This window comes from Caretta caretta, chromosome 6 (assembly GCF_965140235.1).
Source record: "Caretta caretta isolate rCarCar2 chromosome 6, rCarCar1.hap1, whole genome shotgun sequence".
In the NCBI taxonomy this organism is placed as follows: domain Eukaryota; kingdom Metazoa; phylum Chordata; order Testudines; family Cheloniidae; genus Caretta; species Caretta caretta.
This window is the reverse complement of record NC_134211.1, coordinates 67,551,506-67,578,311: the sequence shown is the minus strand read 5'-3', so window position 1 is coordinate 67,578,311 and position 26,806 is coordinate 67,551,506. Positions and strand designations below refer to the sequence as shown.

At 43.4% G+C, this 26,806-nt stretch overlaps 3 protein-coding genes across 8 annotated transcripts in view; 1 reads left to right on the top strand and 2 right to left on the bottom strand.

The window, feature by feature from the left end:
- The window catches only part of CDAN1 (codanin 1), a 43,821-nt gene extending 33,924 nt beyond the window's left edge, over positions 1–9,897 (bottom strand). For all 4 annotated transcript variants that reach the window (XM_048854899.2, XM_075129681.1, XM_075129680.1 and 1 more), the window contains exons 1-4: positions 9,540–9,897; positions 2,660–3,375; positions 1,361–1,414; positions 110–334 (exon numbers count right to left, since the gene is read on the bottom strand). In XM_048854899.2, the coding sequence (XP_048710856.2) occupies positions 110–334; positions 1,361–1,414; positions 2,660–3,375; positions 9,540–9,635 (1,091 nt within the window). In that variant the 5' untranslated portion in view covers positions 9,636–9,897. The remainder of the gene's footprint in view (positions 1–109; positions 335–1,360; positions 1,415–2,659; positions 3,376–9,539) is intronic.
- Positions 9,898–10,091: 194 nt separating this feature from the next.
- Positions 10,092–14,910, top strand: LOC125638785 (uncharacterized). Its single transcript, XM_048854915.2, has 2 exons — positions 10,092–10,637; positions 12,514–14,910. The coding sequence occupies exons 1-2, from the start codon at positions 10,181–10,183 to the stop codon at positions 13,170–13,172; spliced, it is 1,116 nt and encodes a 371-aa protein (XP_048710872.1). The 5' UTR covers positions 10,092–10,180; the 3' UTR covers positions 13,173–14,910.
- A 2,916-nt stretch (positions 14,911–17,826) lies between these two features.
- Positions 17,827–26,806, bottom strand: part of TTBK2 (tau tubulin kinase 2) — a 227,017-nt gene continuing 218,037 nt past the window's right edge. For all 3 annotated transcript variants that reach the window (XM_048854904.2, XM_048854906.2, XM_075129683.1), the window contains one exon: positions 17,827–26,051. In XM_048854904.2, the coding sequence (XP_048710861.1) occupies positions 25,583–26,051 (469 nt within the window). In that variant the 3' untranslated portion in view covers positions 17,827–25,582. The remainder of the gene's footprint in view (positions 26,052–26,806) is intronic.

Genomic DNA, 26,806 nt, shown 5'->3' with positions numbered 1-26,806 from the left:
TCTTGTCTGGATATTTTCTGTTAATTTACAGCTTCTTATTGGCAATTTCCTAATAAAGGGAGCAGTATGAACCCCTGCAGATGTGTCCCCATCCCTGTTCATACTGTACCTTTCTTTCTTCAGCATCTCCCTCTCCTCTTGAAGGCTGCTCCCTCTGATGGAGGTAACGTTCCCTTCCTGGATGGCAGCAAAGGTCTCAAGACAGGTCCCAGACGGAAACCGAGCAGCTGGAGACTGGCTGACTGGCGTGGAAGTGAAACACATCTTAGGTTTTGAGTGGGAGCGCTCAGCACTCACTGGAGTTGGGTTGATTCGTCTTGATGGCTTGCTTTTGCTGAAACAATTTAAGAGAGGCTTTCACTTAAATGAAGCATAAACGGATCGTCAAGAGAGAAAATAGCAGTTAAATCCATCAAACTCTTTCAGAGAATTTTGATGCCAATGTAAAATTGATAAGGAAAGAGAGAATCAAGATACAGTGCAACTGTAATTGCATCTGGCAGGGTACCTGATTTTGCCCCGGGCCACTAGACAAAGAGTGGGTACATCCTACAAATATAGACTTCAACGATCCTGATGAAGTACAATGTATTTCCTGCTACTCCACTGCTGTGACTTAAAATTAACTATGATCACTATGGGGGAAAATGGATGAAAAACATGGATATTACTCAACTTATCTACCCCACCTGTCCTACATTGTCAGACTGCTAACTTAGGATATACCAAGTTCTGGCTGCTCATCAGTTCATCATATAGTCCCAAAATGTTCATGAAAGCATGACCCAGTGACCCTCTTTGGCCACTACAAGTCAGGACTCCCAGATTTCTATTCTTGCCTCTGCCACCAACCTGCTTTGTAACCTGTACAAATCCTAATCTCTCTGCGCCTCAGTTTATCTATCCATATAATATTGCTTACCCACCTCACAAGGGTGACATGAGGCATAAGATTTGTAAAGTGCTGTAAGATTCTTGGGGAAAAGGCTCCATAGAACAGTAATATGTCATTTTAAACGAAATGTAGAAATGATGATAAAATCAGTGTTCTACAACTGACATCTCTTTTCCCAATGAATCTGCTGCCTGCTACATGTTAGCTGCTAGGGACCTTACCTTATACTGTTACTTCCAGTCTTATATTTGACTTGTCTCCTCACACTTTTCACATCAGTCACATACTCTGCAATTTGAAACTTACTGCTTGTGATGGAAATGCATTATATCCTGCAGGTCAAAGCCATCTCACAGAGCATCATAAGGATTTCCCATCTTTAAATCCCCACCCTCCATGTGGGACCCTATTTCTCAGGAGAACCAAGAGTTCTAACCAGCTCTAAAATCACTTCAATTAACTCACTTTAGAACTGGTTGGTGCCACTGCACAGACCAAGCAGCAGAAGCTTGACTCTCCCTGAAAGGTGGTTAATGGGGGTGGGAGGGAGGAGAGAAAGAGAAAACGAATATTACCTCAGTGTAGACCAGGCCTAACAGGAATTGCTAAGTACAGATTCAACCGTAACTATACGTCCTGGACAGAGAGCAGGTAGAAAGATCACTGATTCACAGGAAGAGAACTCTGGTAGCCTACCTTGTGTTATGGAGAGCTGTGCATCAGCTACTGTAGCATCTATTAGGAATTCTGAACCTATGAACTCTGAGGTCTACTAAAGGGAAGGAGAGTTAAGGTGGGTAAGATTAGTGGACCAGACCTACATTACATTCAGCTAAGTCTAACCGCAGAAGCCCCTGCCTTGATCTGAAGAGGACTTTCAGAATCACACATCCTTCAGATTCCTGCAGATTGCCATGACCTAAATTTTCGGAAGTAATTTTAGGTGGCAAACATGAGACCTTAAAGGGGCCTGATTTCTCCTTTATTGAGACCTAGCAGTGAATCTTAGCTTTCATTTAAAAAAGAGAGAGAGACCAACAGCATGTACCACGAGGAAGAGCTACGCCCTTCGCCAGCCCAGCTAGAAAAAATCATTAGCAACCAGGGGAAACTCATGCACTTCAAGAATTAAACAGAACCCACATGTCAACCATCTACCCAGCCCATTACCACAGGAGACCCATTTCCCCTCTAACTGGCACCACAGAGCCAGAGGACATGATGCCTCACCTGCCAATGCTGTTGCCACCAGAGGTCGCAGAATGCCTGTTTGCCATCCTGGCAGCCGTTCCAGACAGCCGCAGCAAAGTAGAGGAGACACTTAGGATTTTATACTGAGGGTAAGCCCTATCATGTTTAAATACAACTGTAGAGTCAAGATAATGCTGACTGACTGTGACTCACTGATCATGGCAAACAAGGACAAAGGTGTGCTCAGCATCATATCACCACTGTCTCAACTCTTCACAACTCTGTTTAATGGTAAGATTTCCCAATGAAAATGAGCCCCTAGAGGAGCCTCAGAAGGATACTGGGGAGAAGGAAGCATGGTGAGTTGAAAAACACAGACGGCACAGCATAGCAACAGCCCCCTAACCTGCAATCTATTACAAAACATTCATAACTGAGACAGTTATAAGACCATCTATATATTATTACCTGTGAGATAACAGTGTCAGCTGCTCCCAAGAAATAACCTGCAGTACTCAATGCTGCCAGCACGATCAGAAAAATAAGAGTGCAACAAGGAAGACTTGCTCTTACTTTGTCAAGCCAGAAGCAGCACTCATGGGTGGGAACTCCTCCAAGTTGTTGAGGTTCAGCTGATCAGGTGGGGAATTGGCTGAGGTAGGACCCACCTCACTCCGTTTCCTCCTCCCGCCACTCAACGATGTGCTGTCACCCTTCCCATCCTCCTCTTCAGTGAGGCTTCGCCCTAGGTCCCGAGCCACTTGCCGGCCAGTGGCATTGGCAGAACTGTTGCCTTTTCTTCTGCCTCGCCTCACTGGCTGGACATCTGGTGCGGGCATAAGGAAGCTGCCCAAATTGGCCTTCTGAGATGAACGTTTCTCACTGTGGTTGAACACAGGGCTGCAACCAAAGCTTGGGCTGGTGCTGGGGAAATCACTGCCGGGGCCAGACAAGCTTGACCCAGTAAAGGCAGAAGAGCCACTTGATGCAGCAGAAGAGGGAAAACTAGCACCTGGGGTACAGGAGCTAGCAGGGGTCCTCTGGGGAAAGAGCTGCATTCGGCTGCTGCATGACCCTGCTGAGTTGCCTATCCTCCTTTCTGACCCTGACTTTTGGTTCCCATGGCTAGCTGAGCTCCTGAGGGTCTTAGAATTTGGGGTTTTAGCAGGGGTAGAGGGCCCATTGGTCAAGATCTGACTAGTCTGTTCCCTTAAAAAATTCAACAGGAAAGGCACAAAGTCTTTCTGAAGCAACTTATGAGGTACCAGCTTGTCATGGACATGGTTCTCCTGCAAGGAAAGAGAACAAAACATTAATAAAGATACCCGTAGACTTACTCCAATCTGTTTCTCTCTCTCTCAAATACTGGGCACGAATTCACCATCATCATGGATTCTAATACTTTTAAGTTAAGGGAGTGTCTCTAGTAGTTACAGCAAGGAACAGATTCAGGAGTTCTTGGTTCTACAGAATTCCCTAGTCTGACAATTATTCCTCAGGCCCAACCTCCTTTCAAAAGCAGCCACTAATTTTGCCTTCCCAGCTGGAAACCATTGGGGCCTGTCTTACAGAAATGCTTAGGTGCAGTGGTAGGTGCTAGAGTCATTGAGAGCTGTGGGTGATCAGCACCTCAAAAGCAGGCCCCTTTAAAATGTTTCAAGTAGGGCACCAAAAATTGACGCAAACAAAATTAGTGGACAATTTATTAAGCCTGTAGCTTCTCTGTGCTCCAGTTACCTACTAATACCATTTACTTCCTCAGGAGGTGCTCCAAAAATAAATGATTATTTATATAATGCTTTGAGATCCTCATGTGCAAGACACAACAGAAGAGAAAAGCTCTTACTACATTTTAATGAAGTCATATTATTCACTTGTGAGACCACAGAGCTCCAAATATAGTGTGCGGCAACTTTTATGATGCATAAAACTAATATTCAAGAAAGCTAAATAAAAATGCAACAACAATATATAAGATTTTAAATCTTCATGGGAACATAATCCTTAAAAGGATCTGTAAATTATCTGAGAATTCTACCATCAGCTTTTTAAAATTATTATAATACTGTAAAACCTTGTATGCAGTGTAAAAAAAAAGTGGCACTGCTCTTTCAGTGCATCACATTTCTATTTTCCTCACAATAGAACTAGGCAAAGTTTGACAGACTGCCAGAAGAACTCTCTTGGATACTAATTCTTTTTTGTACTGAGACCTGGCAACCACATTGTCATACTTGTGCTCTCCTCTCTTAGGCCTTATGCTCTCCTCTCTTAGGCTTTATCCAAAGAGGAAACGCTTTGTTTCCCTAAGTGAGACCCTGGTGAAATGGAAAGCAGGAAATGCAGAAGACAGCAAGTACTTTATTTTTATGGAGCTTTTTCTTAAGAAAGACGGCAATGGAACTACTATCTTCCTTTGCTTCATATATGTGCCCTTCAAGGAGCACATGCCGGGAGATTTGGCTGAGAATGCAAATGAATTTCAGTTTCCAGCTCAAGTAAGAAAAATCTGTAAAGTCTCTCAGTGCTTTTCCACTGTTCATTGTTTTCCAAAAGTGTCTCTACTTGTTAGAGCACAAAACTGAGTCAACAGAACTAGATTTTTATCAGCTCTGATGCAGACTTGCTAAATGCCCTTAGACTCAGATATTAAGGCCAGAAGCATCCATCGTGATCATCTAGTCTGACCTCCCACACACCATAGGACACAGAACCTCACCACCCACTCCTGTAATAGATCCATAACCTCTGACTTAGTTACTGATATCCTCAAGTAATCACTTAAAGACTTCAAGTTACACAGAATCCACCATTTACTCTATTCAAACCAGCAAGTGACCTGTGCCTCATGCTGCAGAGGAAGGCAAAAACCCAACAGGGTCTCTGTCAATCTGAGCTAGGGGAAAATTCCTTCCCAAATCCAAAATCTGGCGATCAGTTGAACCATGAGCATATCAGCAAGACACCTGGGAAAGAATTCTCTGTAGCAATTGTGAGTCCTCCCCATCTAGTTAGTCCCATCTCTGAACAATGGGGATATTTGTTACTAGCAGTCACAGATGGGCCATGAGCCATTGTAAGCAGTCTCATACCATCCCCTTCACCATAAACTTACGCTCCGCCTTGAAACCAGTTAGGTTTACTACCCTCTCCACCGGAAGGCTGCTTCAGAACTTCACTCCTCCTTCACTTCATCTCATAGGTGCCAGCTCGTGGGCTGGAGCATCCACAAAAAAAAAAAAAAGTGGGTGCTCAGTGGGGTCTGGGGCAGAGCGGGGAGGTCGAGCTCTCCCCGGGGAAATCACAAAGTCCGTGCCTGTGCTTCATCTAATTTCAAGCCTAAACTTGTTGATGACCAATTTATACTCATTTGTTCTTGGCTCAACACTGGCACTTAACTCCTCACCCTCCCTGGTATTTATCCCTGACGTATGTATAGAGAGCAATCATATCTCCTCTCAGCCTTCATTTGGTTAGGCTAAACAAGCCAAGCTCCTCAAGTCTCTTCTCATAAGGTAGGTTTTCCCTTCCTCTGATCATCCTAGTAGCCCTTCTCTGCACCTGTTCTAGTTTGAATTCATCTTTCTTAAACATGGGAGACAAGAACTGCACACAATATTCCAGATGAGGTGTCACCAGTGCCTTATATAAGGATATTAACACTTCCCTCTCTCTACTGGAAATACCACACCTGATGTATTCTAGGACTTCACATTTCACCAAGACAGTTACCCTGTCAAACAATCAGGTTTCCCACCTGTAAAATGAACTCACAATGCAAGAGTAACTGGGTGAAATTCTAAGGTCTGTGTTATATACAGGAGGTCAGATGAAATGATTGAATCCTCTCTTCTGGCCTTAAAAATCTATGAAAATGCGAATATTACTTGTCTACCTCATAGGGGTAGTGTCCTAATGAGTGAGACAGCTGTAAGGGTTAGTTAATATTTGTAAAGCACATTGAAGTCCTTAAGCAGAAAATGCTATAACGTGCAAAGCCTGTTTTCAAATACAATCCCAAAAACACAATCGCTCACAACCAACGTTTATTTATTATTTGTATTCCAACAGAACCAAGAGGCCCCAACCAAGACTCACTACTAGGCCCTCTACACATACAAGAAGACATTCCTGCCCCAAATAGACAAGTACGAGGAAAAAGACAAGAGATTAAATGATTTGCCCAAGATGACACAGCAAGGCAGTGGGAGAGCCAGGGACAGAATCCAGGTCTCCTGATTCCTAGTTCAGTGCATCTAGACCTCAAATCTCCCTTTTAAGCAATATTCTTCTAGCTGGCAAAGCTGCACCGACAATGACTTCACAATATACCTCAATTTTATCTCTTTCCCTTTGCTTTTTTTTTTCTTTCCCTTCTTCTCCTCTTCAAAACTGCAGTGAGTATCTTTTGATTTGACCTCTTTTCCACAGGATATAGATTATTCTCCCATAGAGTCTCCTTTTATTTACAATCACATAATTAAACTACATTTATATCAGGGTGGACAAAAATCAATGATTTTTTTTAAATCAAAAACATCAGATTTAAATTGGATTTTTGATACAATGCTTTTTGAGGAAAAAAACCTATCTAAAGATAGTTTTAATTAAGATACATTATAGTTCAAAGATATATCATGGAATAGGGATTATAAATTCATGTAATGTTTAAAAAAAGTTTTGTAAATGAGTTCCAATAGTTCATGGATTAGGGACCCAATTTTATGGGGTGTCAGGGGCTTCTGTATAGATTTAGGTTAATCTTTCTATCTATCCAATGGGACTCAGTGCTCAGTCTAGAAGATAAACATCAGAGATGCTTAGTTCTGCAGTTCTCAAACTGTGGATGTGTGTCTCCAGAGAGAACATGCTTGTTAACAGCAAAAATGTTTTTAAATAATGGCAGCAGGCCGTAAAAGAGACCAGTTTGGGAATTAGAACCATTCAAGAAATATATGTTTGCTGATGTTTTAAAGAAAGTCACACCAGTGAACTGGTGGAGGTCACTTAAGCACTTTGAATCAGAGACTGTTGAAGCGATAATCTCACTTTCTACACCAGCAGAAGCAGCTACTGCTGTTAAAAGAATATTTTCTTCCTTTGGACTAATTCATTACAAATTGAGAAATCATTTGGGACCTGAAAAAGCAAGAAAGCTTGTTTTTCTTTTCCAGATTATCAATAAACAGGAAAATGAAGATGACTGAGTTAGCTGCAGAAGCCCATATTTTAAGTTTCTCATGTTGACCTGGCTGACATAGTCTATTGAATTTTTGTTTTTTAAATTTAATTTAACTATTTTAGTTAAAAATAATTTTAACAAAACAAACCTGATTTTAAAAAACTTTAATGTTTAACTAAATTCAAAAATTCAAATGCTTGTTTTGTTAAAATATTATGTTTGTTGTTGAAGAAAAAAAATCCAGAATACATAATGTGATGTTTTAGTTAAATAAAACAATTTAAATGTCTGTTTGGTGATGTTCTCCTCTTAATACAGCATGGCAGGAAAATCCTCCAAATATTAATGATTAACCTGTTGAATTGGAGATAGTTCACCTCCCAAGGACTTCATAAATATCAGCTTCAATTATCTTTGATAAAATGAATGATTGTTTGGTTATTTCATTTATGATTAGCTGTAAAACTAATCTGGAAAGTTTTCAAAATAAATCACTTTAAAAATGTATAGTGTATACCTTTTAAAAATGAAACCTACATCTATCTCTGAGTTGTGAAGAATATGTATTAAGGTTTTAACAACCAAGAATGCACTTTTATGTAGAAATCCATGATTAAATAGTGTCTTCCTGACTAGTGATTTAAATCAAATCCACCCTGATTTATACAGCACTTTTCTTCCCAAAAAGACTCCAAACACATCACAAACGTAAATTCAGCTACTCCTTGATTCACAGTAACTGATGCATTAGAAAGTGATACCTGCTCAGCAGCAATGCTATACAACTAAATGCTATACAGTTTTAGACAGGAAGCTAAGAGAAATAGTGTAATTACCCGAGGTGGCCTTTGGTAAAAATAGTGTTTACCACCTCTAACTTATGAAAAATGCCAAGAGATTTTAATGAAGCATTTTAAATCTCATGCATGAGACAGCACTGACCACAGCACAGTACTCACAAGTACTCCACTGGAGCAATTACTCAGGACTAACCCAGAAGGATCAGTGCTATGAAACTTTTAGAGTAACAGCCGTGTTAGTCTGTATTCACAAAAAGAAAAGGAGTACTTGTGGCACCTTAGAGACTAACCAATTTATTTGAGCATAAGCTTTCATGAGCTACAGCTCACTTCATCGGAATCCGATGCTCAAATAAATTGGTTAGTCTCTAAGGTGCCACAAGTACTCCTTTTCTTTTTGCTATGAAACTGCCACTCTCTTCCTGCAGCATCCTGGATTTCTTTGGAAGTCTCCTATTCAAGTAATAATCAAGCTAAATCTCACTTATCAGGTTGATGAGAGGGTGTTAATAGACTGTCTCTTTAAAATAGCGTTTGATAACAGCTTGCTGCAAAACCAGCAGATGGAGCTCACAAACTACAGCGATCGCCACATTTCAGGACTACAAGAGAATTCGGCGAGTGTTCTGTAAATACACTTGGATATGTAGCTCAGGCTGAGTTTATCTGGACACCCAGCTAAGTTTTCACCCGGCCAAGCCTTCCTCAGCGGCTACAGACCAAAACAATCACCAAGCAGTGTTGTGGGTCACACCAAGGGCTTGCAAACTGCCAGAAAAAAAATAAAAAGCTGTACCTAATTAACGTAAACCGTAACTTTAGCTACTCTTCTCTTAACACAGGAGCACGGCTCATGGAAACTACGGGCAGGGCTAAAAGCGGGGGGGATGGGGAGGCCGCAAAGGATCACACACACCTGGCACTTTATTTATGTCGGCATTGGTGGGGCTGGGCCGCTGAGGAGGGACACGCCCCAAGCACTTCTTTACCAGCGCCGCTGCTGCTCCTCCCCCATTGTTTTCCTCCAGCTCGCTGTAAGCACTGACCACCTCCAGGGCCCAGCACCGGGGCGCCAACTTCGTGGGCTGCCCTGCGCCGCGGAGAGCCTCGGCCTTGGCCCGCCGGCTGCCCGGGCTCCCCTCAGATCCGTGCCGAGCACGACACGAGGTTTCCTGCCCTCTAGTGACGCTGCGCCCGGCACGCCTGGACGCAGGCCGGGGCTTAGGGTGGCGCGCTCGGGCCCGAGTGCGGAGGGAGGGAGGGAGCCCTGCAGCCCCCGGGACCAGCCCTCCGTGCCCAGGCGAGCGGCGCCCCGGCGGGCTGGGCGTACGGCCTAGAGGCCGCCGCGGGGCAGCCCGGCTGCAGCCCAAGACGCTGGCCCGCCCGGGGCGGGGAGTCCGGGCTGCAGCAGGCCCCGGCGCCCCGCTGAGGGCGGAGCAGCGCCACACAACGGTGCTGGGCTGCGCGTTACCTCGGCTGGGCGGTGGCGGGGGCCGTGGTCGAGCCACCGCACCACGGCGCCGGGCGCCACCTCCTCCCGCAGCACCAGCTCCAAAACAGCCGCCATCCCCGGCCGCCCGCCGAGCAGGCGCACAACGCACGTCGCGGCGCGCGAACAAGAGCGGCTGCGGCAGGGGGCGGAGGCAGGCCCCGCCTGTCCCCCAAGCGCGGGTCACACCAGCTGTGGGCGGGGCTAGAATGCTGTACCACGTGGGCGAGGACAGCGCCGCTACTCGCCTACCGAGCCTCGGCTAGGGGAGGACTGGGATCAGATTTGCGCCGTGGGGTGTGGTTGTGACGGCGGAAAGGGGCGGGGCTAGAACGCTCAGTGCCCGTGGTGGGCGGGAGCAAGTCGGGCGGACGCGAGTCTCAGCTGGGATTCCCATTCGGGAGCGGCGCGCGCCGGCTCCGCTGCGCGGGGCGGGGCCGCCCTGACACCGGCTCCCGCCCTCTCCCCATGTCAACAAGCGGGGCGCGGGGCGCCTGCGCCGGGGGGTTGCGCGTCCCTCGCTTTCGTGCGCGGCGTTGGTCTGCCGAGCAGGGCCCGGGCTGTGGCCTAGCGGCGGCCGCGCGGCGATCGGGGCGGCCCGCGGGCCCCGCCCGCCGGGGAGGATGATGGCCGAGGACTCGCCCAAGCGGCGCAAAGCCAATTTCAACGAGGCGGAGACCGAGGTGCTGATCGAGCAGGTGCTGAAGCACGAGCAGATGCTGTTCGCAGCGGGGCCGGGCCGCGCCTCCCCGGGCCAGAAGCGGCGGGTCTGGGAGCTGATCCGGCACAAGGTGAACCCGGTGGCCGCCTGCCCCCGCGACGTGGAGGATCTCAAGAAGCGCTGGAGGGATCTGAAGCGGCGCGACCGCAGCAAGCTCTGCCGCCTCTCGCAGGGCTGCGGCCCCGCCGGCCACTCCGGCGGGCTCGGCCTGCTGCTGTGCACGGAGGAGATGCCCCAGCCCGGCCCGCAGCCCGACCACCAGCGCGCCTACGGCTCCGCGCTCGGCCCCGCCGAGGCCGTGCCCATCGTGGGCGGAATCGACACGCTGGATCTGCCCGGAGCCTCCGTGGTGGACCTCGGTGAGCTCCGGGGCTGGTGAGGGGGGAGCGGGCCCCTATGCGCCCCGCGCCCGGTCTCGGCTTCTGCTTCCCCTCCCCGCTGGTCTGGGCCTCCGGCGCGGCGGGAGTCGGCGTTGCCATGGAGCCGGGGAATTAGCCCCGCCAGGTCACTGGAGCAGAAGAGCGGGTCATCCCTCCCGCAGAGGGGCCAGCTCAGCCTCTGTGCAGCGCCCGGAGGGCTCCGTACTGGCGGGCGGGGGCGGCCTTGTGCTTCTTTCCCCCCGTTCGGCGCTGAAAGGGGGCTCCTCTCACCAGCGGGGAGCAGCAGTTTTGGTAAAATGCAGCTTCCTGCCAGGCCCCCCCGCAGTGACCCAGTTCATTCTTGATGATGATTTTTTTGCCCTGTCGGTGACCCGCTGTGACTCCTTCCCCCGCTTTAAGCACTGGTAGATGTTGGTTTGCAGCCTGTCCTTGAGGTGCATTCTGAGAGACAGATTCGGAGCAGCACTGAGCACCCCCCCACACACACACAACTCCTGTTTACTCACATGAGACAGTAGTGTAATGTACAAATGACATAGATGTAAGAGGGACTTACCCCAGGCAGCCTTGGGCTTGAAGCTTCTTGTGCTTGCTTATGCCAGTCTCTGTGCCAGTGAGGCCCTCCTCTTCCAGTGTTTTATGGGCCATGATGTATATCTTGTTTATGTGAAAAATTAATTTACATTATGGGGGATCTTTATTCGTGTTAAGTCTGTGTGTCTCATGTTCATCATATTTAGCTGCAAAGTGCATTGTTAATCTCTGATGTTGCATATACTTATTTACCTGCTTAACTTTATTCCTGTGAGGTGTCCCACTGATTTCAGTGGGAGTACTCTTAATAGTCAAGGTAAGCAATGTAAGGATCAGGGTCTTAAGCAGTATCCGTTTGCCTTCTCATTCTGTGCTTCAAAGAGTAAAGAAACCCTCATAGAACACTATGTGGCCTTATGGTTAGACTGTATAAAGTATCAAGTCACTAGTAATTATAGTTGAGAAGAAAAGAACACAGCATGATTTGAGAAGCAGATCCTTGTCTTCAACAATAAAAGTCTTCACTTACTTGCTGATTCACCAGAGGTCCCAGTTGTGTTCAAGTTAAGGATGCTCTACTGTACAACAAACCCATTTTTTTCAAAATAATTTCTGCTAATGGTGGTTTCCTCCTCACCTAAATCACATAGATGCTCAACTGTTGGCAGGTTTTGCATGATAGGTCGTGAAAAGTGAACAGACATATCGTGGATGTGGGGCATTAGACCCACCTGCACATGTGCAAATTTGGATCATTCCTTCCACTCACAAGAAAGCATTCCACCATGCAAATTCCAGCCTTTGTAAACTGCAGCCAATGGGTAAATTACACCCTGTTGTGCATGGGTCTGCAAGGTATGAGCTTTAGTGCAATGAATCTTACTTCAGGCAAGGAGGAGCAATTCAGATAGGATGTCACTTATTTCTGCCTTGCAGATACTGGGTTTCTTGTGCTGAGCTGGGAGAAAGGAAAATAAGAGCTTGGAATGAACTTAATCTCTTCTGTAGCAAATGCTTTTGGCTGGTCTATTGGGGAGTGAGTGATTTTAATCTGAGATTTGCATCGCTCAGTTATGTCATTTACAGTGAGCATGTTTCAATATTTTTTTCTACTAAAGGAGATATCTATGCTACAAGTGTAGGGGATAATACAGTACAAGTCATCATTATAGGGTCTTGACAGCAGAAGTATTAACTACCACGTAAATGCCAATCGTGCTCACTGGGCAGGCAGAGGTTTGAGTGACCACAGAGATAATGAAGTCTGTTGACTCCTGTTTCTGTTTTTTTTTTTTCTTTCCCCTCCTCTCTGCCCTTTTAGGGTTTACAGATGATCCTGGTCCATCCCACCAACCCTGTTTTGAGAAGATGAACTTAAAAGAGGAAATAGTAGTGAAGGTAGTGGAGCCAGAAGAAAGTTCTGAGGACATGGCTGTGGTTCCACCTAGCCAGGAGCAACTGCCCTTTCTGGGAACAGCTGGGAGTGGTTTGTCTGGGAAAGTAAAAGCCAAAACAAAAGGCCGGTCTCAGACAGACCAAAATGAAATTACGGAAGAGGACCTAATGCAGATCCAGCAGAACCAGATGCAGGTGATCCAGTCTGGCTTTGACAGTGTCAACCACAACCTTCGGCTGCTGCAGCAAGGCATGCAAGATCTCAGCAACAGCCTCAGTATTATGGCACACACATTGGTGGCTATCAAAAATGTTTATGTGAAAAACAACACTGGCCCAACCACCTATGCCACCACCTCTACTCAGACCACAGCAGGGTACCTGAGTCCTGGGTCTCCCCAGATCTCCCCAGCTGAGGACAGAGGCAGAGCACAGGTGGCTGGCAGTAGCAGCAGAAGCAGTAGCTGCAGTTCCAGCTCTATGTCTCAAGAACCAGGCCCTTCGGAATTTCCTAGACCACCCCTGAGAACCATTAAGAAAGAACATCCAAATGGCTGCTACTATTTCTGTTTTGCAGATGTGTAAAACTTGAATATATGTAAAGTGACTGATGTTAGCGGTACTGTTGTATGCTCTGCTCCAGCCTCTGACTATAATGGAGCAAATTGGACTTGCCTCCTGCTTTTTTTTCCCCAGTGGGGAAAGTTTCACATTAGGTGGCATTTGACACTAACTACCAATCTCCAATTTGTTAACACTAACTGTTGCAGTTGGTTAATGTCTCTCTTCTGTTTTCTTCACCGTCTTCTTTCAAAAAAAAAAATCAAATTTATTTTGACTAAGACTCTTGTCTGTATCCTCTTTGGGTTAATGTGACTTTTTGAACATAAAAGGTATGATGGAGTAGGGTAATGTTACAGTTATTGAATAACAGAAGCAGAATCTGTTAGTTACACAAGTTGTGTATTTTTTTAAAACCAAACTGTAAAAATAGCTTACTTTAAATTTAGTATCTGCTATTTTTATTGTATTTTAAAAAAGACTTTAAAAAAAAAATCTGGTCTGTGCAAGGTATCCCAAGAGTTTGGCAACTTTACCTCCTCAGGGGATGGGATAGAACTAGGCCACAGAGCCACTGATCCATGAATGTGCTGCTCAGATTTCATCCAGCATTGATCCATCTGGTCACTGTTTAGTTCCAGCTCTTCAGATGCAGAAGCATTTTGCTTAACTGCAATGAAAGTGGAGGGTGTTATTTGTCACATAATTTTTTAAAAAGAGAAATATAGCAAAAAAATTCATTTCTGGTGAATGATGCCGGCTCTCAATATGGAACAATCTTTGCTGGTATAGCTTAGCACCAGGTTCTGTCTTCAACAGAGCCAGCATGCTTTCTGGGGACAAATGTCACACCATTTGAAAGAGGTAGAAGAGAAACCCATGTCCTATATTGTCCAGAACTGACAGACTTGCTACTCAGTATACTAGTTAGGGTTTGGCTTAGCCTGGGGCAGAGCAAGTTCTCTCTCCTGGCTCTTGAAAGAGTTCATGTGCTGGGCCTCTGTTTGGGTGGAAGTGTTAGAAGATCTTCCATTCCTTATCATGATTTATATCATAGCACTTAGGAACCCCAGTCATGGATCAGGACCACATTGTGCTGGGAACTTTACAAACATGGAAGAAAAAGATAGTTCCATACTACATCCTGAAGGAAGAGAGGATGGGAGCAAGGAGAGTCTGAGGAGAAAACAATTCCTAAATGCCACCCCTGGAGAAAATAAGAGCCAAGGAGAACCATTACTTCTCCTGCTAGAAAGAACAAAAGTCTGATTTTTGCATTGCGACTTGTATGTATGCCTGCTCTGTACAGATACCCACAGAGTCCAGCTCCCCCTCTCCTAGCTAAGAAACCATGTGGCTTTGTTAAGTAAGACATCATTTTTACCATCAGTTGTGACAGCAGTACTGCACTTTAAGGAGATGATGAAGCCCTTTGCTTCAAACTGTGATAAAACTGAGGGGATATCAACAGCTTTCAGCAGTTGGGAGTGGTGCAAGGATTTTTTCTCAGGGCCCCAAAATAGCATCCCCTTATTACAGCCTGTGAAACTGCTGCCTGAAGTTGAGCAAATCTCAGTCGCATAGCCTGTACAGAGTCTCCACAACCAGCATTTGGGACTGACTGTGTAGAAAAGGGCCTGACTATGTTGAGAGCTCTGTGATTCTAGCTGGCAGCTCCTCAGGTATTGCTGAAGAACGAATCAAACAAATTATCCAGACGACTGAAAGAAAATATCTGAAAAATTAAAAATTGGCAAGAGCATACAGTGTCAAATTTAAAAACTCCCAGAGACATTTTTTCCAGCTAGTATTATACACAATGGGGGGGAACTTAGCTAACCCTCTGTCCCCCACAATAGTTACTGTTGGCAGTTACATCACTTCCTACAGCAGAAAGAAAGAAACCAAAGGTTGAGACAAGGATGGCCTGTTACCTGGCACCAGCACAAACACATATCCTGTCTGCTGGTGCCAGAGTTGAAGTAGTTTAGACTTCGGAGCTTAGGTGTGTTCTATCAGTGTTACATGCAAGGATCACAAATGCAAAAGTAGGGTTCTTTTGTCATCACCTTTGGAAACTATTGCGTAACTTTCTCCAGCTCATTAGTTTCCCTTTACTTCTGATGAAAAGATTCCCTTTTATTCTCCTTTATATTAACTTCAGTGCCTGTATACGTTTTTTTTAATCTGGCAGCTGCTGGCTAATTAAAAACAAACCTGCAGTAGTAATATTGCTGGTGTGTGTTCTTCCTCACTGCCCTGGTCCATGTACCGTGTGCAAGATTATACTGCAACCCAAGCATACGGCACATCGACAATGCGGGTTAATACAGGCTAGGCACCTTCTTCGAAGTGATAGTCTGGCTTCTGAGAAGTTTTACTTCACAAAAGCGGTTGCTGCAGGTGATAGGTACAACTATTTTACTAATCATTTACCAGGTTTTCTGAGTCCTGTGATATTAAAAGCTTCCTATTGCTTGGGAATAGCATAGGATTCCTGTTTGCCTGATGTGCACATATTAACATGGTGGGAGTTCGTATATTCAGATTCCACTCATTGAGATGTGGGCTTCATCTAGTTGTATTTCCTTTAACTGAAACGCAGCCTTCGCCTCTGTTCTGTTCTTGTAGGACAAGTAGTGATTAATGCTTCTGTAACATTCCAGTTAGCTTAGTGAAATGTTGTGCTCTAACGCTCACCTAATCATCCTGGGCAGTGACTGCCAACTTGTCCAGACTACAGCAGCCACTTCTTTCAAGGCCATTTCTCCAATTGTTGAATTGCTGCATTTGCCCTGTGGCAACATTGCTTGGTAGGGCCTAGCTTGAGTCTCTATCACACTGAAGTTTAAGTCCCTGCTAAGAGCAATTGGATTTTTCAATTCAGAAGCAGTTAATGTTTGTAGGTCAAGTGCTGTGGAACTCCTGAGACTCTAGGAACAGTAGGTGGACAAGTACCTCCACTGTGATCGTGAACAAGGCATACTGAGAGACACTATAGTAGTTGTGTCATTTACTTACATTAATCAGGAGTCAGATTAAGACAAAACTCCTTCACTTGTGATATGATCCACTTTTAAACCAAGTTTAGAGCAGTGAAAGATCTATACATTGGCTCCAGTACAGAGTGTATAGAATAGCTATTTTGACCCCCACCATCATATGCCTAAGCAGTCATTCCTTTATGTGCTCAACTGATCTACTGACACAGAACATCCAAGATGAAAGCTCTCCCTCCTGAAGCACGCCACTGAATTCCTTCCTGCTTTTAAACCAAGACATCATCATTTTCTGGGATTATTACTGTGTAAATGAGTTCTGGATTTATGCTTCCTATTGTGTGAAGTGACTTGAAATTATCTACATAAAAGAAAATAGGTGAGGGCCTGGTTCCAGCTACTGTGGAAGCCAGTGGAGTATTGCTATTGACTTTAATGGGGTCAGGACTGGGCCCTTAATTTGTGTTACCATTACCTAGCATGGCACTTGCATAGCACACGTAGGTGGTGCTATAGCTGTAATAGCGTTGATGGACTTTTTCCCTGCTGCTGTGGACTTCACCAAAAATATTCCATTTTGCCATGTAACAGACCAGACAATATTTTCGACAGCATATAGGGAATGAGAAATGCATGTATGTTCCTGGCAAATATAATCTCTGAAGGGGATTAAGCCTATCTATATCTGTTGTTTTATCAGAGAGATATGAAAGGGGGAAAATCTTCTCTGAATAACAGAAGTAACATTGATCAGACCAACCAGTGACCGAGTAACACTGTTACTGAAAATTGTCTGGTTTCTATAACAGCCTTACTTCTTACACTTCCCTAATTGCTGCAGCTCAGATATATTGTTCACAAATGAGGCTGGTCTCCTGATGGGGCTGCAAGGCCAGTAACAGCCAGGACCATTTTACGGAGAATAATCGCCATCACTCTATGAAGACACTGACTACAGAGACCTTTCTGACTGGAGGGAAGGTACCCAAGGAGACTGTTGGTTTCTCAGGGTATGTCTACACATAAACTACTGTAGCGCTTCAATGAAGACACTACCTACAGTGATGGGAGGAGTTCTGGTGGCATAGGTAATCCCTCTCCCTGAGAGGCAGTAGCTAGGTTAATGGAAGAATTCTCCTATCAGCCTAGCACCGTCTACACTGGGGGTTAGGTCGGTTTAACTGTGTCGTCCAGGGGTGTGGATTTTTCACACCTCTGAATGACGTAGTTATACTGACCTAACTTCCTAGTGTAGACCAGGCCGCAGAATGACAAGATTTGGAATCTGCCAGATTCTTACTACACTGAACTTGACCTGTAGCAGAATCATTGTTTGGTTGGATGGGAAGGAGTGGGGCAAGAAATAGAGCAAAGCTAAAGTGTCTACCCTTTCTACAGTAATACAGAGTATGAGGCTGCTGAATCAGTAGGAGCTCTTTGATTCAACCACTCCAGTATGCAACATGAACATCTCACTGTTGCTTGCTCTGGTGCCAACACAATTCCACGGTGTACTTTTTATGTAACAAAAAAGTACAGTATGTCATAACACAATTGGTGCTGCTTCTCTCCATTTATAAGTTCAGAATTACAACAGTCAAGAAATAGGCTATAAAAATAATTGGTTAGGAGCTTTATAAACAGTAAACTCATCATTCATAGGCAGTCAAGGATTGCAGTTTTGCATGCTGAATGAATATTTTATTTAGAACCAGTTTATAAAAATAAAATACAAAATAATTTGAAAACAGAACATAAAACATTGTACAAAGCCTTGATATGGTACAAATGGAAAAAAAATAAATAATTACACCTTTATATACAAATGACCATTACAAGGGCATTAGTTCTTCTGCAACAGCTTATGTTCTTGGATGCCTGAGCAAAAAGAAAAAAATGGCTTACAAGATTTCATTGTGCGGGGAGAGGGAAACAAGTACAGGGCAAGAGAGTCTGGAGGACTCACAATGGTCATTAATAAGCTCTGGGAAAAATGTAAATGAATTATACCATAGATTTTAATCTTGAGTTGTTAAATGTCTTCTTATTGGATTCACTGAACATTCTATCTTTCGTTGATTTACAGATTTTCATTTCTTTGTGGTATTGCCCCAAGATTTTAGGTTAGCAGTCAACTGTTCACAGATTGAAAAGTTTACTACTTGTCTCTAAGAATTGCTGGTGATTTCCTTAATTTATTGGACTGGATACTTGTAGGAAAGCAGTTGAAAATCAGTTGCTGCCAGCGCCAGCATAACAACTTGTGTATGGGCTAATTCAAGGTGAAAATCAGAAGTCAGAGGAAGACTTTGGAACCTTGCTCTCTGGCCAGGGAAGGTAGTATGAATACAGGGAAGAGTTTCCAAGCAACCTACTTCTGGGATTCTGTCAGGCAGGTGTGAAATAGCTTTTTTTAAAAAGACCGACTTCCCCAGTGTCAAATTATCATGACCTTGCTCTGCTGTGCAGTAGATAGGAGTTTATAAGGACTCCCATTCTCCATACACGGGAAGACAAGACCCATCAACATTGTATCTTTGGGGAAGATACAAACTGTCCTGCTGTTAGAGCACCCTATACACTGGCCAGTTCACAGATGAACTGATCCTGAAAGGAGGCTAACACCTGCAATTTCCACTGGAGGTAGTTAAATTCCTTTTGAGAATTGTGCGTGGTCAACACCTCTTATGGGCAGCCTGTTTATGATATTTCTTTAGAGACCATGGGCTCTGCAGCCCTGGTCACAGCAGTTGCTATAATAAATGAGGATGGGGCATAGGTCTGCACGGTGGCCACAACACATTCATTTTCCAAATAAAATAACCAGTAACTGTAAATATCCTCACAGTGGGCCCATTGCTTCAGTCCATACACAGACAAAACCTCCACTGACTTCAATGAGAGAGTTTCACTTGCATGCAAATGGCTGGACCAGCCCAAGATCTAAGTTACCCATATGCAGGAGGAATGAAAGTAGTAGACAGTAAAACTTATAGATCATATAAGCCAACATTTGCACTGGATAAGGATATTGCTGAAGGCCTAACAAGCAAACATCGGAATCAATATATACTCATTTGAAGATAAGCAGGGTTTCTTTATTTCAGCATTTCAGTTAAAGCCTTTGTTATATTCAAGCTCAAGTTTTGCACTGCACAGTCTCTAGCACTAATGAGAGATGGACCCTGAACCAAAACAGAGGCTCCAGATATCATGCATCTTTGAGAACATTCAGTTCAATATCTGAGCCTTGCAGTTCAGAACAATCTCTTGTGCTAGCTTTATGCATCAGCCACATATTAATTTCTGAATATAATTTCCCCTCAATGAACAACTTTTGCAAAGGGAGAAAGTCATTCCCATGATTATCTGGCATGCGTGCTGAGCATCTTGGAAAGTGACTAGCTAACAAAAACAGCATATACTATACAGGAAAGATTGCAAGTACTAGAGGTTTGTCATTTGTTACTCTGAAGAGACACTATTAGTGACAATGGATGGAATGAAAGTCAAAATATAAATTAAAACTTGAATGAAGTAGCCACTAAGTTAACATACTGTACCTAGAGATAATAAACTTCTATATATTTTTGTCTTAAAGGAAGATCTGACTCAATATTAAAATAAAGACAGATGATTTAAAACCTGCTGTGACTGTGATTATACAGACTCCTCTGCTTTAGACAGCATGCTACAGTAAACCCAGGTAGTACGAGTCATTACACAATCCAATCTTCCCCTTATTTCATTTATTTTTCCCAAAGAGATTTGTGTGTTTGTGTTTCAGGGGAAGGGGAGTTCAGGTGGGAGGCCAGAAAAGTACAGATTGGGTGTTTATGTATATTGTGGTAACTTAGGTATACCTTAAGATTCATTTGTTCACTGTCTAGTTTCCTTGCATTTGCACCAAAGAGATACATGAAAGGATTAGGCATTATACTAAAAGTTACAGTAACAGTAAGGGCCATCCATAGCTTTTAACAGTTAAACACAGGGGACATGGTTAAGTACTACAGCTTTTGTCAATATAGTAACCAGGTCCTCTGACTGTGTAACAGTGAAAGCATAGTTGAACCAAAAGACATTTGGAATGATAGTGTGTACTTATGAGCCTAATCCTGCAAGTTGCTGAGCACCCTCAACTCTAATAGAAGTCAACAGGAGTTGAGAGCATTCAGCACTTCACAGGATCAGGCCCATAAGAAAGCAAATTGTTATTTTATACCCGAGTGACTAGAAATCAATTGGACTGTGATTGCTACTCATTCCTCCCATTCATTTTGGAAGGTTCATTTTGTCACCAAAATGAAATGTGCAAAAATATTTTAGGTGAAACAAAAAGAAAAAAATACACATCAAACAGTATTGGGAGGCATGCACCAGTTCTTTGCCACTAACTCACTTTTAAGAAATTGAAATAATTACCCTCTGGCAGCTCTTCATTCTCATGTTGATGTTGCTACAAGAATTCATATCCTTTAGCGTCCTGAGGAAAAGGTCGCTTGCTGACAGACAGGGAGACAGTAGCGTAAGACAGACATTGCCTAAGTTCTACTTTAGGGAGGGAGAGAAGAACGTGGTTTATAGTACATTACAGTTCAGCCACTGCCACAAATGCTACTGCACTTATAGGGAGCATGGGCATTTTGCCCAAATTAGGACTGTAGGATTATGCCCATGATTTGGAAGGGGGCCGGTGCGGCAATTAGCCAGGGATAAGTACGGGTAGTTCAAGGAGGAGGTCAAACTAAATGAAAGTACAGTAGGCCTCAGCTAGTTCTTGCAGCTGAATTCTAACCAAGAGGAGGCAATAGCTAAGGTAGTTCCCACACACTTTTATCCAAAAAAATAGAAGGTGAATGGAACTACTTTTAAAGACCAGCTTCAGCGTTTCCCTTGCTATAATTAATGATCACAAATACCCCAGCAATGCATGGAATAGAGCTCTCAGAACTCAGGCCTTAAAAGATGAAAAGTCCGTCAGCCCACTTTTAAACATATAAGACAAGATACAGCCCTGTGCTTCATGAGTATTCTGTGAGGTGAGGGCGTAGGGAGCTTGTTTCTCACCCGTGCAAACATCAAGACAGGATTTTGCCTTGTAGTTCCCAGAGAGGATATGGTTGCTGTCTACAGGGAATGCCCCGCCCCACCACCCTCACCCAGCCAGCTAATATATATACAGGTAGCTGGGGCTAAGTATGGCTCCTTTTTTAGGGCAGTAGCACAGTGCACCTAGCAGCATATTACCTATGCCCACCCTGAGCCACCCTGCCCTGCTCTAGTGGCAGATGTATGCTTAGCATCCTTCTCTCTGCTAGCTCCTGCATGTCGCATAACTCATTAAGTCTGGGGCAGGATTTTGCCTACAGTTAATCAAACAAGCTGTCAGTGCACCATGAAAAGGTTTTGCCAATATTAAGATACATTTTTAAAAACTACAAACTAAGCACACTGTACCTTGCAAAATAGCACCACAAAAATCTGTTATTTAGAAGTAAAATATTAAATGCTGGATTTTATTTCATTTAATACATTTAGGGATCCGTACTGACAGCAGTGCAAAAATGCTCTGGAGGGCTTGGCAGTCATAAAGGCCGGGGGAAATTCTGCCCCTTCCCCAACTTCTCCAACCTGGCCACAAAAGACCCCTGAAAACAGTGGAACTGCCACAGTTTCAGAATACATGGAGGATACTGAAGAGGAACTGTGCAGGAGGAATCTGAAAGCCCTGTATGGTCTTAGCTGCATGGCAGTTCTCTCCACAGAAATGGAGATTGGGATTGAAGGATGGTATAGCCAGTGGGTCCACGAACTAACCTTCGTGTTAAGGGGACGCTACTGCAAACTGTGCAGAATGGCTGCAGCTGCTCTGGGGAAGATTCTCCCTATTCTAAGCACGGCAGAGGTTCCCTGCAGAAAGCCATTTACTTAGACTTTACACAGGCCATTGTCCTTTAGTGTTTTAAACAACTGGAATTAAATGTATAATTATTTATATATTTACATTGTTGGGATTTATTCTTTATAGGGTCACTGATGATGATAGAGGCCCTTCTAGAAATATTACAAGGATGACAATTACACAGGGCTTGATTACCATAGAGTTACATTTGCTGATAGTTTAGTTCATAATACTCAATTTTGTTACCTTCACGGGGAAGGAATTATATAACCAACAAAGTAAAGTGGGAAGAAGAGTACAAGAGAGGCTATAATCTTGATCAATCCATAAATGTAAAGCTGCTTCTATCAGTAACTCAGTAGTTTTCTAACCAGATACAAAATCTGTTTGAGTCACCGAAATCCGCAGCCACCACCAGGGACATAAAGTTATTTTACCCTGCATTGCACTGAAAATGCCAAAAGCACCATCCTCTGCTTTGAGCTTTCCCCCATTCTGATGTAGTTCCTCTCTTTATATTGGCAAGAAGTGCAAATAGTAATGTATTTCTACAAGATCAATATTCTCAGTTTTATTCACCATTACGTAATATTGCACAATATGGATATATTTTAGTCTCTGGCAGAGAGAAGGAAAATATCTTGAGTTTTATGTCTCCCCTCACCTGTAAAACAAACTATTCTTACAATAACAGTGATTACCTGTTTCTGGATCCTGCTATATCAGGGAGAAAATGTAAATACCTTATTTTCAATATTTCAGGGGAAGGGCACACAGCCCAAACCTGCCCCCATTAAAGTTAATGCCAAAACTCCCACAGATCTCACTGATATAGGACTTAACTCAAAGACCAAAGAGAATGCTCCTCAGAAAATTGAGAATGAAAAATTATCATAAGCTGCCACACTGCCTTAAGAGACAGTATCAGCAGAGCCTTGAGGAGAGAGGTCTACAATGGGATCCAACTCTCGATAGTGTATACTGCAAGGTGACAGGTAAGGAAATCGAAAAGGAAAAGATGGGGTTTTATTTTTTTTTTTGTCATAGTCATCTATTAGGTATTCATTAACTGTGACTGCTCCTGTATCATGAGCAATGTTGCAGCTTAAAAATGCACATTGTGAAATGAAAAAACAGTTATTAAAAATCCTATCTTATAATCAAAGATACAGTACTTCTGAGTCTGTGCTCCTGTTTCACACGCAAACAGACACACACACAAAACTATAAATTAAAGGAAAAGGCTGAGACACAAAACACTGGCTTGCTGACAAATCACCAACCCTTCAGCCCTGTACTGAGGCATGAAGGCTATTTGACTTTGTGGATGCCAGGAAACTATTTTCAGGAAATGAGAGATGTAACGCCAAGAGTATTCAGATACGCAACAGAAAAAGAACTGCATCGTCTGTGGTCCATAAATTACAAATGGAGAATGAGAAAGAGTAAGTGAATTTATATAAGCATATGTATATATATATATTTATAAATATTTATATTATATAATTTACCATGAGGACATGCAATCATTAGTATAGTACCTATTATACAATATAATACAAAGAAAAAAGCCTTTCCAATAATATAGTTTCTTCAGAAACAGCAGGTATGCCCTACCTATTGCATTCCACTGCAGTGCTTGAAACCTGAATGAAACTAAGGTTCCACACTGTGCTACATTACTTATGGAAAACAGTATACACAGGAGGAAAAAGAAAATCCCAATACACTATGACAGCACAAGTGAAATTCAGTGCAGCTCCAGGGCAGCTGTGATGCAGCATTAGAAATGTGTTAGCTCAGAGAGAAAATATTTCCTTTTCAATCCAAAGGTACTAGTTTGGCAGCAAACAGAGGTTAAATAAAAAGCACAGATGCTGGCTAGAAAGGCATATGACTACAGCAAGCAGATCAGTAACTGACAGTGCTTCCACACATCCAGCACCGCTAGGACAGGTAGCATTAGGGATGCTAGTGTATCCCTTTCAGACTTGTACTCCTGTGTTTTAAACTATTCTGATCCACTCTCCATTTCTGAACATAGTAAAGGCTACCATACCCCTAAAGTGTCCTACAATGATCCTCTACAGCATATTAAGTGAGTACTAAAGGAAACTGTTTGGGGAAAATAGGCACCATGGACTTTATTCACAGAGAAGGGGTCTGGCTTCCCTAAGAGACATTAGGGCAAAAGGGAAGACAAAAATCCAAACAGGGAAGTTGTCTGAGATTTGTTTTCCTTCTGGTTATATTGCCAAATATTCTCATTCAGATTCTGTAGGAAATGGAAGTGAAGGCCTTTATTCCTCTTGTCTATAACCTAGCAAGTGTACAGGCTCTGCACTCACCTTTCAGCACTGAGAATACACATACAGTTCATCTTCTAGACTTAAGCTAAATTCCAAGGTAAAAAACGAATCTGAGTTTGTAGTTCTCTCTACTCCTTCTCAGTATTGCCATCTTGGATTTAATGTCAAGACAGCAACATTGTGAATAAGGTCAACAAGGATTTAAGTGGTCCATAACCAATGGGAAAATGATAGTTGTAACAAAGGCTCTCTTTTGCACTCAGACAGACTTTCAGACAAACAGTTTACATACTTCTGACCAAATACACACAGCAGTATATGGTAAGTCTGCAACAACCCTCCGCCTGAAGACTCTTCCTTCTTTCTCCCATAACTCAGATTGGAATGACTGTCTCCAGAATATACATAATACAGGCCCGGAGAGGAGAACCATGGACCCAGAAGGAAAAAAGCAACATGACCGATGTTTAAAGGTTCTTGGATACTAACAAAAGACAAATGCCCTGCAAAATATCACTATAAAAACTCAGAAAATGTTAAAACTTATTTTTAAAATGTCATCAGTATATAGAACAGGTAAAGTGAGTAATTTTTTTTTTAAGTAGGGGAATCTGTACCATTGGGGCGGGGGGGAGAGGGGGGGAGAGATGGACACCGAATGACTCAGAAAGAGATGTGCACAGCCTGACACTGAAAAGACTCACAAATTAAAAATATTATCTTCCAAATAATGTGCTTATTTAAAATTCTACAAATAAATGCCTGAGCCGTACCTATTTCAGAGGTGGTGGTGTCATTGTGGAAATAAAAACAGATGTTTCAGGTTCTATTACATTTCTTTGAGAAAGGCCTTAAATAATTAGGCTGAATCTCCTAAGTATACAACATAAAAACAATAAATAAATAAAAAACCCTATTAGAATACTCACTTCAGAGATAATTTTAACTTCAAATGTTCCACACATCTTTGACTGTCCTTCTCTGACCTCTACCACCCTCCCTGATCTGCTTGCTGCCTGTCATTAGGCAATGCCTGGCCACTCATTTACACACTATGAATTGTCAAATAATTTATCATATGTTTACTTTCTTTTGAATGCAAGGACTCAACACTGATTTTTTTGGTTTTTTGTTTGTTTGTTTTTTGTTTAAATAGACAATACACAGACACAACATGCATCAAATTACGAGAAGGCTTTTACACCTGTCAAGGCTCAGTTCCTATCTGCTAAGTTTACTAGCCGATTTGCTCTTTCCTGTGGGGGTTTTAGTGTTTGGGGAGTGGTGGCAGGAGCAGTTGGATCCTTTCAGACCGTTCTTGCTTGGTTTGCTGCAGAAGTGCTCTTGTTGGCAGGACCTCCTAGAGGATGAGGAGCCTGAATGGCTAGGAGGTGATTTACTCCTCCCAAGGTGTGGGGATGAACTCTTCTGGTCATGGTGGGGCCGTCCAGCCCGGGATGGTGAAGAACTGGCTGTACGGGGTAAGGAAGAGCTCCTAGGGGAGGCACTGGGGCTGCGTCGAGGGATGACAGGGCTTTTGGGTGGCGTTTTTGGGCTATGTGGTGATCCTGGACTTTTACACTGGGTGGAGCTCCTTGGTTTTTGAGATCCATTCTGAAGGATTTGAGCCAGACGAGAGATAAGGTCTGAGTCTGAGTTGCTGCTCCCTAGAACTCTGTACCTGCGTAATCTTAAAAAGAAATGAAGAGAGATTATTTCCACCATTTTATTGTGCTTTATCCATTACAATGAATATACACAAACATAATGTAAATGGAAACTAGAGATGGGCCTTAGCTGCAGAGTTCACATCTGGATCTGAACTTACCTAAAATTCAGAGACATCTGGATGTAGGGTTTTGGTTTGTGTCCAGTTCAAATGGATACAGTATCCATGTTTGTGTAACCCCCAACACATAACAAAAATGTCTTTATAAGTACTAGACAGAGGTGTCAAAGTGCATACAGGCATACTTATTTTTCTAATAATACGGGAAGGAGCATACTGAAGGGCGGTGCTTATTAGCTCCTTTTTTGGAGCGGTAGCATACACTCCCTGTCTACCCACTGTGACTGCAGTCTGTCAGTGTGGAAGAGGGCAAAGCCATCCCCCTACAACTTCCTTCAGAGAATACTGAATCACTGTTGACACCTACACTCCCCTTATACTTGTAGTCTACTTATACACAGAACAGGATTATGGCTGCCCATGCATAGATGTCCAGGGGTGAAGTAGAGCTTTTGAAGGCCTCTCTGTGCTCCTTTTCATTCCTGTGCATAATCAGTCATGATCTGATCCTAACCAATTATGTCTAATATTGTTCATCAAAATTTTCAAACTGTTAGACTTCTAAATAAGAGTACTTTGGTAATGGGTTTTGTTGAGTATTCAGCACTTCTGAGAATCAGGTAATTTTTATTTAAGTATCTAAATATAGCTTTTAC

What these genes read in the sequence shown, in the direction of transcription:
- LOC125638785 (XM_048854915.2), top strand. Translation starts at nt 10,181, where the DNA reads ATGATGGCCGAGGACTCGCCCAAGCGGCGCAAAGCCAATTTCAACGAG. An exon ending in AGCCTCCGTGGTGGACCTCG is followed by an intron (nt 10,638 to 12,513) that starts GTGAGCTCCGGG and finishes CTGCCCTTTTAG; the next exon opens with GGTTTACAGATGATCCTGGT.